This window comes from Hibiscus syriacus, unplaced genomic scaffold (genome assembly GCF_006381635.1).
Source record: "Hibiscus syriacus cultivar Baekdansim isolate YM2019G1 unplaced genomic scaffold, ASM638163v2 tig00010263_pilon, whole genome shotgun sequence".
NCBI lineage: Eukaryota > Viridiplantae > Streptophyta > Magnoliopsida > Malvales > Malvaceae > Hibiscus > Hibiscus syriacus.
Genome location: NW_024062210.1, coordinates 1373818 through 1385806, shown reverse-complemented (window position 1 = coordinate 1385806; position 11989 = coordinate 1373818). Strand labels below are relative to the sequence as shown.

The following is an 11989-nucleotide window of genomic DNA, read 5'->3' as shown; positions in this document are numbered from 1 at the left end:
AAAAAGAGACCTAATTAATACTATATGATTTGTCGGGGGGGGGGGTATGGAGCATGATCGAGCCATAAACTTGTAATTTGCTGTAAAGTTCATACGCTAGCTAGTTGAATCATGCCTATGTTCTTCACCATGGTATAATACTTGATGTGATCCGGTGGTCGGAGGTCCAGAAATGTTTTTGCCGGAAATTGGCCTATATGTGTTTAGTGCCGCGAGCATGCTTAGATGAGTGTCGGTGACTGAACCGCAGGGACTGAGACCCGAACCCAACTGTTGTCCGGGCAGGAGAGATATCGGAGAAGCGAAATTCATAAAATGTACCCCACTAGACATAGTAGTATTAGTTGAAGGAAATGTCCACATAGGATCAACATCTCCACTCCCGCTGATGACGTGGTTGCTAGGATTTGCCACTGTCCAAAACGTTGACGGGATTGGATTTTGACTCGCCGGAATCGGACCGGTTGACGATTGTATCAAGTAGTTCCCGACTTGATTTTGCGTCAATTCTTGGTGCTCGAGCCTCGTTTTCTTCCGCGAACTAATATCCTCCGCCGCTGCCGAGACGTCCGCACTTGCGTCAGGCAACTCTTGTTTACCTTGCAAGAAAGCGTTCACATTCGGAAACACAACCCGCTGTTGTTGCCGAGAAGACGAGTCGTCGTGATCAACGGCATGCCTCAATTGTTGTGGAGTGAAATTCGGATTGAAATAAACGTTCCTCAAGTGTGAATTGGACAGACTGGAGACTGAACTTCTGAGAGAGATATTAAGAGACGTAAAATTTGCAGGGATAGTACCTGTTCCGGTAGCGGCAAAAACCGCGGGCTCGGCTTGTTGAAGCAGCCATTGAATGGTTTCGCCATCCGATTTGTGGCCGAGCTCTCTCGTAAGCTGGAAAACCCTAGCGGCACAGGTCGCAGGCATCCGGATGCGACGCCCTCGGCCTTCAACCTTGGTGTGCCGGTCCTTTGTTGAGCTTCGCTTAGGTTGAGCTTTCTTGGGTGGCAGCTCCGAGCTTGTCTCCGGTTGTTGTTTCTTTTCTAGAAGCTGTAGAGGGAATTTGGAGGTTGGGATCCCGTTTTCACCTTCCATGATCGTGTGTTTTTCGGATCCCAAAAATAAAACTTTATTTCGACATGATCTGTAGGTGACCACCTTCAAAATTCAGTGCTTTGGAATTGCAAAAATTATACATAATTCCAAACGACTATCCACGTGTGGTATTGTTTATTATTAGGGGTGAACTATCTATTTAGTCACTCAACTATCACTTCAGTTTCATTTTGGTCACCCTATTGTTTTTATTTTCAAAATCATATCTATTGTTATATTTTAGTTCTGTTTGGATCACCCATCGTTAAAAAATAAACATAACTGCCAAAATGATAATTTTTTTTATCTTTTTCAATGATGATATAATATTACCTTATAGTGGCACGTAAATAGTATTGTTTATTTTCAACAAAGACTAAAATGAAACTAAAGTAATAGTTAAGTGACTAAATACGTAGTTTACTCTTATCATTGATACATAAAGACAGCAGCGGCCAGAGTTGGGAATTGGGACCCTATTCCATCCTATAAAGTCAAAATTACTGAAACAGAAAACCAATCACAGTACTCGACAGTTTCTGTCGTTAAATTCATAAAGAAAACTAAAAGCTAAAGTAATTTCATATGTACAGTAATATATATAATAAAGTGGCTCAAATGCCATTCATGCAATCATTGCATTTTGCCTTTGTTCTTAATTTAAAAGGAAAAACAATGTTTTCTTGCTTAGCCAACCTAATTCCCACAAATAAATATTCCATTGCCTATGTTTAAGATCATGAAAAGCATATCTTAATTTCATTCAACTAAATAATAAAGCCATTTCTAAGTTAATTAAATGATCATCTTTATAGAATATGAAACAATATTACAAAATTCTAATCATTGATCGATAAATTAGATCGATAAATTTTTGTTCAATTGATTTAATCAGTTCAAATCATCAATTTAATATAAGTGAATAAAAAATTTAAAAAATAAATTTGATTAAATCATTGATTTTCTTATTCAATTAACCAACTTAATTTTTACAATTATAATATTAAAATATTTACATTGCGTATAAATCTTTGTTAGCATTAAAGTCGGAACTTAAATATATATATATTTTATTATTAATCTTAATAATATATTTTCATTAATCTAACGATTTAAAATTTATATAAAATTAAAAAAAATTGAGACTGTATAAATAAATCTTATCATTTATATTTAATTTATAATATTAATGGACTAATTCAACTCGATTGACGAATATGTGGTAAATAACGTAAAGGGAAAGTTTGAAGTTCCAATCATTATCGGTGAATTATTATTGTCATCTCGTCGTCATCATCAAGTCTAGATTTTGGGTATCATCTCATCTGATGTGAATTGTCCACCTAACATTATTGTACATTAATGCTCTACATCTATCACCATATGTTTGAAGAGCACTTACATATCATATAATATAACTAACTACATATAAAAATAACAGGTTTAAGGATGCAAAAACCTTTTAAATTTTGGAAAAAAATTATATTAATTAAGTTAATTGACCTGTCACGTGACACATTATAATGCGTAGCATTAAAATGCTACATCTCTTATCCCATTACATATGAGAATAGGATCATCTATCTTATTTTTAAAAATATTTAAAAATATAAAAAAATTAAAAAACCTGAATAAAATTATTCTAAACATTATATAGTTGTTAAAAATTGTAAAAGTATTCTTAAGATTCTAAATTATAAAATATTAAATATATATAAAAAATCATTATTAAAATTTATAAAACTATTCAAAAATTCTTATGGACAATAAAGTTGGTATATGAGTTGGCTATAGTTCTTTGGGCTTGGTACGTTACAAACTATTCGTCAATGTATTCGTGTCGATTATAATTTAGATTATAATTTTAGGTCTTGAGGATGCCCAAAACTATTTTTAAATATAAAATATTAAGAATATAATTTATTATTAAACATTTATTAAAAATCATTCACGTAAGAGAAATCGTTGTGTTACGACGTCGTAAATCTATATGAGGAAGAACTGCTACCTTGCAGTGTCGCATATTCCCTGGAGAATAGGTGTTGAGCATTTTTATCCAGCACGATTTTCAGTTGTTCCATCTGTGCATTATTATTCTCAACAACTATAGAGATTCTAACCCAAAACTTTACCATTAGAACTATTTTTTTTTTGAGAAAATTTACCATTAGAACTATGAATCTGAGATGAGGATACGCTTCTGTATGTCTGCAAATGTCTTTACATCTTTTCCCCACAACCTGCTCGTTAAACATCGATGGACATTAGTGTCATCTACATATAGGATTAAAGTATAATACCTATCGGTTTGATTATATACGTACAGGAATATGCAACAAATGAGTGAATGCTTTTACCAATTGTTTTAGCTCAAAATACACACATGGGACAAAAGTAGAACAGCCACAGGTTTCAAGTATGAAGCATTTCGGTGCAAATGGAAGTTTGTTGTGTAGCATCTTGATAGCAATAAGACTGTATTTATACTAGTACAAAGTAAACTTACCAGCAGTCAATCCCAACTGCATTGGCTCCAACCTTATCTGCCTTTACATTATCCCCCACATGTACCACTTTGTCAGCAGCCTCCATTTCAATTTGATCTGCAACAATTCCAAATATCTCGATGAAATAAAAAACCCGCAATGCTACTACACACTAAAGAGAACCATGGAATGAATCATAACCTATCCTATATGGTCATCACTTCAAAATGCTCCAAGATTGTACATCTTTCCTCAAGAAAGAGTATTAAACAGTGAATACATCTCATAATTCCGTATCAAATGGAACATACAAATACATTGGTAGTGAAACATGTAGCACCTAGATTTTTAAGCACAAGTCTGCAAGATAGCACGATATATAACAGCCATGATTCTCAAGTTTCTATGCAAAGATGATATGTTGGCACATATCTATAACAAGTTAGTCATGGAAGTAAATAGATTATCTTTTTATAACAATTAAACGTACTATTTACCAATGAGTAAGATATAATTTGGATCTTAATACAAACCTAAAGCTGCTTTAAATATCCTTGCGTCGGGTTTTTCATGACCAACCTCTGAAGATATGATTACAGCATCAAACCTGAAAATAAACTAAAAATGTGTTGCAAATCAAAAGTGAAGAAGACTATATGGATGACTAGAATGGTTGAAACCCATGCCCTTGGAAAGTAGAAGAGGAAAACAAGATGGAGGTATGGAATCGAAGGTTCAATCAAAATTTTCTTTGTATGAACCATCACAGGCTAAGCTTAGAGGAAGTAAGTTAGATAAACAATGAATCCGTTTCAAGTATAACAAAAGATATATCCCAAAAATTTCAAGAGTAAAATGATATGAGCACTGGCAATTAAGGGGAAAACAGAATAGGAAAGTTGAGTTCATTCGGATAGAGTTGGCAAACATTTGTAAGCAATCTCATAAATAATTGATACATTAAAAAAACATTGCTCAATGTTAAGAACCACAAGACAAAAACATCAACATAGTACTTGATACTTACAGATCTATGACATCGAGTTCCTTCAATAACTTCCTCAATCGGATGTCAAAATTGGACACAACGGCCACTTTAACTGTACCATGACTCACCACATGAGAAATGAATTGGTGGGTAAAACATCTATTCCGACCAATCTGTATATTAACATCATTAGTTACAAAAGAAAAAAAATAAGAGAAATACTTTATGAATATGACCTCCAGCATTTTTTAGAATGAATATTGTTTCGGAAGCTCCATCCGGAAGACGCCATGCATAACCATTGCCATAATGCTGAAAAACGTAGTCAATACCTCAGATTTAACAAAAAGAAAGGAGCTGCTGGTCTAATTACTTGCATTTGAGACGGTCAATAATAACAGCAGCCATTTGAGTTCTTGAAATTCTATTTATTAGTGCATTAGTACTTCAGGAACGTGAAAATGAAAAAATAGGAAAAGTCCCAAACCATTACCTCATAGACTTCCTCAAAGTAATTGTCATCGGAACAACCAGTGGCTTCAGAAACAACAAGTTTCCAAAATGGCTTTCCATCACCCTATTTATAGTTAGAAACAAGAGGAAAGGGAGATTACAACCACATTAAGAAAATAGCTCAGTAAACTAAATATATAGTTCCGGCCAAAGAAAACTAAATATATAGTGGCAGAGCATGGACTATGAGTCTATGAAAGTATTGGAGCAGTACAAGATATACGTGTAAGTGTGAGCGGGAGCGTATATATATATATATATAAACTAAATATGTAGTGACAGAGCAAGAACTATGAAAGTATTGGAGCAGTACAAGATATATGTGTGTGTATATAATGTAATCAAGAATACGAGTATAATGCCACATCCAGTCCCCAACATTCAGTTGAAAAAATAATTAACGTGGGCAAGCATATCACATAAAAAGATAGCAACAAAGAAAACAAGGAACCTCATAACGGAGCTTATCAGGCCATGGGGCAGCAAAAGCCCTCTTAAATCCTTGCTTTATTTCGGTAGAATTCAATTTCAGACCTGAAAGAGAGAGAATATATATATATAAAGAAGTCAAATTTAATAAAACTAAACACTACAAAACCATAATTTCATGAGTTAAATCAAGAAACAATGAAAACCCCAGATTGAAAAGTCTGTAGAATCTTTGATAAAAATAACAACAATAACTGGATAGATAAAAGAAGTGACCGTATTTAGCTCCGAGGGAAGCGTAAGTCTCTTCAACAGGCTTGGACAATTGCAAGAGTGTTCCAGCGGCGTCTAACAGAAGTCCATCGTATGCTCTTTTAACCGACTTTCTACCTGCAAATGAATTCCAAAAAAAAGAAAAATGAAAGAAACGAAAAGAAAGAGTGCTTATCTTTTACATGATTTTGGATTGTCGAAGCAGAAAAGGAAAGGGTGAGAGAGAGGAAGGGAATATAACCAGAGTGAATGGACATGGAAGAGCGGCGAAAGGAGTTAAGTGATGTGAAAAGACGTTTGCTTTGCAAACATTTTGTCAAGCAAGCTTCCATTTTCTGAACTCGGTTGCTTTGCTTTTCTCCCTCTAATTACTAATTAGACGATCACTTCTAGGTTTTGCCTCCAATTGTTTTCGTTGACGCCATATTTTTCCTGTACTGATTTTGTCGGTAAGCTATACCCGGATCACTTTAATTATTAGTTTGTTAACAAATATATTATTTAAAAAAAAAACTACAAACACATTGTTCGATTACAATATTATTATAAATATATATAATTTTGTTGTTAAATTACTTAAATATTTAATGTGTCTTAGTATAATAAATGTTTAATCCCTAAAATTTACATACTTTTATTAATTTTATTCTAATTCAAAAATATTTCAAAATATGTAACCTTCATATTAAAAAATTCTATCAATTTAATCTTATTTTCCCTTATCATATTTTTCAAAGAAAAAAGAATTCATTAAATCAAAACAATAGTTAGATAATTATATTGTCGTATACTAATTCTATTTCTAATTTAAAATTAAGCTAAATTTTATTATAAAAATGATGATTAAAGATTACTTGATAACGATTATAGTATTTGGATAAACATACATAACCATATCCTCCTATATAATATACTCATAATAATATCAATCGAGTTAAACTCAAACAACTAAAATATTGAATTTTTTAATTAATCTAAAGTGGTTACAAGATAATATATATTTTAAAGATTATCAACTATTTGACAATGACAATTCAGACACCCCTACATCTCAAGTGCTCAAATATGAGATCTATAAATAACCATCATCCCTTTAACCACTAAGGTAGCTCAATTAAAATATATAAAATTTATATTCAAGGCAGATAGATATTTATTAAAGTACAAAAATATATTCTCCAAAGAATGAAAAATAAATAAATATACTCATTAAACATATAACCCTATTTGAGATTAACTTCAAATGTAAATAATATGAAATTGAAAATTATGAGAAGATATTACAAAGTGTTGTCATGAGAAAAGTTGTTTGTAGGAAGTTGGCTTAACAAAGAAAGGCAGATTGTGTTGATGTAGTTTATAACATTGAACCATTTTGCAAGGCCAAAAAGGCTCCATCATTTCATCACCATATATGTATACTCTCTGCCAACTGCATTTAAGCACTTGCAGATATTGAAAGAAACCGGTACCGCTTTTAATTCCTGCCAAGCTTGAAAATCCATGAAAAAAAGATACCCCGGAGCAAGGAAAAAAGGGGTTTGCGGGTTTACTTCGTAAAGAACCGTGTTTTGCTTTCGGTTATCGCTTCAAAGACTGAATTTTGTGCTCCCAGAAAACTAACATTAATCTGTAAACGAAAATGTTATTAATAGTGGTTTCTCTGACTATGGAAACATGTTCTCTCAACTCAAATAGCCTTTTGAGTTTGCCATTTACAGTTATCCTGCAATTAGAGCCTCCAACCAGCAACAACCTGGTTTGAGCTTTGATTATACTTGGAGTTATTCTAATGCCAAATTGATGCCTAAGCAAATGATATATGATCCATTTATTTTAATCAACTTTGGACAATAACAATCGGCATTAGTTTCATGCTCTCATTTTCTTGACTAATAGACACAGTCAAAAGGAACAAGGACTAAAATGACTCAATTTCAACTCACTATTGACCTCACTTGAAAAGTTATTTTGCTTGCTATCAGATAAATCACAGCATCGAGGTAAATTAGCCCAAGTGGAAGTTGCCGTCATCAGCTACAATTGGACAATGGTTCCCAAAAACGTGCTAAGACAGAACTATTAACTTCTAAGCTTCGAGTTAAGACCTAGCTTCTATGTTACCAGTATGCATGCATTCAGATAGAATTGCACGATGAAAACTAGCCATATTTGATCATACCTGATTGGTCAAGGAGGTGGAGATGACAACAACCGATGCCTGAATAGTTTTGCTAGTGCTCTGCGCTGACAGTCCTGCATCCAATTAATATAAACATAAATCCTTAACATAGAAACCTTTATTGTGGTCAACTTAATGTGTTATTCATGCATATCACGGATCCATGTCAAGTACAGCACAAGAAGAAATACACATTTTCTACATTTTATTGGAATAATGTCGTGTGGAAATAAGTTGCTTCTTTTCTCTTGGAGCAATTGGTCTTAAATTTTTTCTTACTCCAACAGGTTTCAAAGGCTGCAATTTTTGCATTCGTTCATGTGCATGCAGTTGATTCGGAAATCATAGCAAATTAGCAACAGATATACATTCAGGAAGATTTAACATGAACCAGAGCCACAATTGTCAGTTAGACAAACCAAATCTCAAAGCAAACATGTCTATCAGAGAACCTGTCAGTGACGCAATTAATTAAAACCAGATGCTTATTTTAAAAAATCTTAGATGTCACATAAACCATTTTAAAAAGAGTTTGCTAACACACAGTGTTCACATCAAACATAATATTTACTAAGCTTTGAAAAGGAAATTAACCAAATTTTATGTAGAAACCACACTTCAGCAACAATATGCCCTCTGCACCAAAAATTGTTGAGGGATATACTATAACATGTTATGCAAGTATAAATTCACCTTGAACATATTTAGATGGAATGGTCTATCTGGATTCATTCTCCTTAACTTCAAATAAGTATATGCAAAGCTAAGTTGGTCTCGTGAGGTAAACCGATCAACTTCATTGAACCACAAGCAAGAAAATAAATTTGACATTGGCGTATGGGCTCTGATGATAAAGGAACCTTCAGGCACATCTGAAGGGTACATTAAGCACAAATAAGTTCCTGGCAGAGAAGACGGCTAAGATTAAAAAGGAAAAGAAAGAAGGCTGTTATTTAAAATAAAAAGGCATCAAGATACGCACAACTTGGAAGAGGAATATTTGGGTTTGAAGGATCAAACTTTCTGAGCCCATCAGACAGGTAAAACATAAACTGCTCATCAATGGCAGTATGGTTGTACTTATTCAGACGCTTATTTTGTAGTACCTCTTCCCAAACACAATGGCGATCATAGTGGTTTGAAATGGCATACTCTGCTCTCATTCGCCACAAAAAGAATTCAATGATAAGCATGGGGTCAGTATTCAGTCGCATCTTACTGTCAAGCCAAATTGAATACCTGGAAAAAAAATTAAAATCATAGTATTTAATTTAAAGAACCCGTTTGATTCAGAAGGAAAAGACTGAGGCTCAAAATCTAGACATAAGCTCACCAAGAAGAAGGGAAAAGACGATGTGATAAAAACTTTGGCACCTTTCCAGTTTTCCTCATGTCCAAGTACGGTAAGTTCTTCACAACAACAATTTTCCACAGCCCAACATATCCTCTCTCATCAGGAGTGTGTCCTTCTGAAGACAGTTTCGACAGTGTTTGCTCATCCACAAACATAACAAAACACACATTTTTCTTGGAAAATTCACTTATCTGAAATGGATAAAAACAAATATGGAGCATTACTGACAGAAATCAAACTAGAAAGAAACAGAGGCAGGACAAAAATCAAACTAGAAAGTCAATGGTAACCTGTGTACATTTCATACATCAGATTAAAGTCTCAGAACGTAAATTTTTCAAAAAATTGTTTTCTATCTCCATCCCTTTCAAGTCATTACACGCATTTAACCGTTAACTTTACTAATAAATAATACTTTGAGAAGTCCCTCATGTCTGTCTTAAAATCTTCAAGTTTGTATCTATTCTTCCTTCTTCAGTTGAAATAAGTGGTGAAGATGATATATTCCTTGGAAAAGGTTATGCTTCTTATTCAATAGCTAAGTGACTCATGAATGCATAAAATGATTGCAAATTCAACGTAGAACACACGAAAATTTGAACAAGAGATGCTCATTCTCATGTCCAGAGGACATGAATATGTACATCATACAAGGCAAACAATGAGATTTGACAAGGAATGAATCATTTACCAATCTGCTAGTTGGTCTTCTTAGAAAGTCAGAGCTTCCAAAAATGCAAGAAGATACTGCAACAAGACAAGTATTCATGTATGCCTTGTCATCTTCACTCAACTCAAATCCAGGGCTTGTTAATCTTGACATTCCTTTGACAAAACCACAGTGAATAGTCTGATTCCTAGTGAAGAACGATTCCTCTCTTTCTTCAAGAGTTTGATACCCTCCAAATCTACTCTGGCGTGAGTTGGCATGCAAAGGATTCACCTCCCTCTCTACATAGTCTAATGAAAACTCTGTGAAATTCATATAATTCTTGGGCTCTAAAATGTTTTCAACTGCTGCTGCAAGCCCAACTTCACAAGGAAAATCTGAAACAAAAATGTTTAGTGTTATGTATGAGAAACAATATGCACAAAAATGTTTGGTTTTGACTTTTAAGGATTTAGATCTTCAGTCAAGAAGGGGAGGAGGGGGGACTTAATTAAGCATACCAGTAAGATAAATTAAATGACTACCGGTGACAATCCAGTAAACATAAAATCTACCAGTAAGATAATTGCGCCTTTCATATCGGCTTCACTCCAGCTCCTTTTACATTTAATTATGTCAAGGATTAAAATATAAAATGCAAAATGCAGTTTTGACATTAATGTTGTACCAGAGGTCCAGAAGAGATCAAATTAATCATTTATGCTAATTCCATCCCGGCATTGTTTGAAAGAGACAGAATGCGACAAATTTAAAATAAGGGAAAAAAGTATTAACGCAGATCACATAAAAGCTGAAAACAATAGAGCTTAACAATCATCCATTTTCAAAGAGATGAAATCAATAAAAAGTTGATGTCAAAAGCTAACTAAGATTTGATCCCCCCCCCCCCCCCCCGCTTCTGCTATTTCACAAACATATTACACCACTCACCAACCAATTAAAATGTTCTCACAAATAATCTTAATAAGAAACAATCGTATACAAATTAAAAGGGAAAAAAACTCTTACGCTGCTTACGACGCCTGCTTTTGGGTGGCGTTGGGGTAGCATCGTGGCTAGAAATTTGTTGACGTACTTCTTTTGATAAGGGCAGATGTTTTTCTTCCTCATTACCTGAACTTATACGAAACAATTATATTAATCAAGCGTGAAAAAAAAATAAAAAAATCTAAGAAAAAATGTAGGATTCGGAAAAAAATAAATGTGCGAACAGGGGGATTACGAATCTGACCACTGGAGAGTAATTTAAGGGCAAATGCCGCAAAGACGAACAAGAAGAGTAGAGCGAGAAGAAGCAGAAGCCAATTGAAGAATCTAGGTTTAAGAAAATTACGAGGAAACCTTCTCCCTCGACGACCGACGCGAGAACCCTGCTCGCTTCGAGTCAACACAGAGTTAAAAATCGCACCGATTAAGCCGCCTCTTCTCTCTTGCAACCATTCTCCATTGTATTTAAACGAAGCCATCGCAAAGAAAGCTCTGAAGAAATTGTGGCGCAATAATAACGAGCTCATCATCATCATCTCATCTTCCGGGAATTAAGAAACAATAACCATGAGATCAATTATGGAGGCATCCACCACTGTTTCAAAACAGCTGAAAATCGAAGAATGTGAACATTAATTTTACGCGAGTTTTCTTTTTAAATGGGGCGATTTTTAAAACCGATAACACCACCGACGGTGACACGGTGTGACTTGGTTATACTATTAAATTTTTAATTGGTGAAATTATCTAGATATTACATTTGAATTTTTTAATTTAAAAATGATACACACTCGCTTTTATTTTTTAGTTTATTATATTTATTACAGTAAAATTAAAGTCGATTGAATTACATGTCAACTTTACTATTCATTTTATTTTGTATTAATAAAAAATTATTTACGTGCCAACTTCACTATTCATTATTTTTTTAAAATTTAAAAGTTCACTTTATGAAATAAACATAATGAATAGTGAATTTGATATATAAGCATACCAATTTTGAAATTTTAAT

The 11989-nt window shown here is 33.7% G+C and overlaps 3 protein-coding genes across 4 annotated transcripts; all 3 read right to left on the bottom strand.

Moving 5' to 3' along the window:
* On the bottom strand, positions 1-1147 carry LOC120203781 (transcription factor TCP15-like). Its single transcript, XM_039203959.1, has one exon. The coding sequence runs from the start codon at positions 1093-1095 to the stop codon at positions 97-99; it is 999 nt and encodes a 332-aa protein (XP_039059890.1). The 5' UTR covers positions 1096-1147; the 3' UTR covers positions 1-96.
* A 1874-nt stretch (positions 1148-3021) lies between these two features.
* LOC120203680 (haloacid dehalogenase-like hydrolase domain-containing protein 3) lies at positions 3022-6210 on the bottom strand. Its single transcript, XM_039203870.1, has 10 exons — positions 6026-6210; positions 5788-5901; positions 5534-5616; positions 5063-5146; positions 4806-4881; positions 4609-4681; positions 4115-4188; positions 3602-3698; positions 3261-3335; positions 3022-3176 (listed from the first exon to the last, which is right to left on the bottom strand). Exons 1-9 carry the CDS (start codon positions 6114-6116, stop codon positions 3269-3271), a joined length of 759 nt encoding a protein of 252 aa, XP_039059801.1. The 5' UTR covers positions 6117-6210; the 3' UTR covers positions 3022-3176; positions 3261-3268.
* An 883-nt stretch (positions 6211-7093) lies between these two features.
* Positions 7094-11533, bottom strand: LOC120203779. 2 transcript variants are annotated; one of them, XM_039203958.1, is made up of 8 exons: positions 11222-11533; positions 10999-11103; positions 10114-10367; positions 9300-9511; positions 8949-9205; positions 8660-8838; positions 7967-8040; positions 7094-7414 (listed from the first exon to the last, which is right to left on the bottom strand). In XM_039203958.1, exons 1-7 carry the CDS (start codon positions 11511-11513, stop codon positions 7975-7977), a joined length of 1365 nt encoding a protein of 454 aa, XP_039059889.1. In that variant the 5' UTR covers positions 11514-11533; the 3' UTR covers positions 7094-7414; positions 7967-7974. The 2 variants fall into 2 exon arrangements, with proteins under 2 accessions (XP_039059889.1, XP_039059888.1); XM_039203957.1 differs by having other exon boundaries at positions 7099-7414; positions 10012-10367; positions 11222-11531.
* Positions 11534-11989: the final 456 nt, after the last annotated feature.

Coding starts and splice junctions, on each gene's coding strand:
- LOC120203781 (XM_039203959.1), bottom strand. CDS start 1,095: ATGGAAGGTGAAAACGGGATCCCAACCTCCAAATTCCCTCTACAGCTT.
- LOC120203680 (XM_039203870.1), bottom strand. CDS start 6,116: ATGGAAGCTTGCTTGACAAAATGTTTGCAAAGCAAACGTCTTTTCACA. Junction 4,189..4,608: donor GAACTCGATGTCATAGATCT/GTAAGTATCAAG, acceptor GTTTATTTTCAG/GTTTGATGCTGTAATCATAT. Junction 3,699..4,114: donor GATATTTAAAGCAGCTTTAG/GTTTGTATTAAG, acceptor GAATTGTTGCAG/ATCAAATTGAAATGGAGGCT.
- LOC120203779 (XM_039203957.1), bottom strand. CDS start 11,513: ATGATGATGATGAGCTCGTTATTATTGCGCCACAATTTCTTCAGAGCT. Junction 11,104..11,221: donor CCTTAAATTACTCTCCAGTG/GTCAGATTCGTA, acceptor GTATAAGTTCAG/GTAATGAGGAAGAAAAACAT. Junction 9,206..9,299: donor CGTCTTTTCCCTTCTTCTTG/GTGAGCTTATGT, acceptor TTTTTTTTCCAG/GTATTCAATTTGGCTTGACA.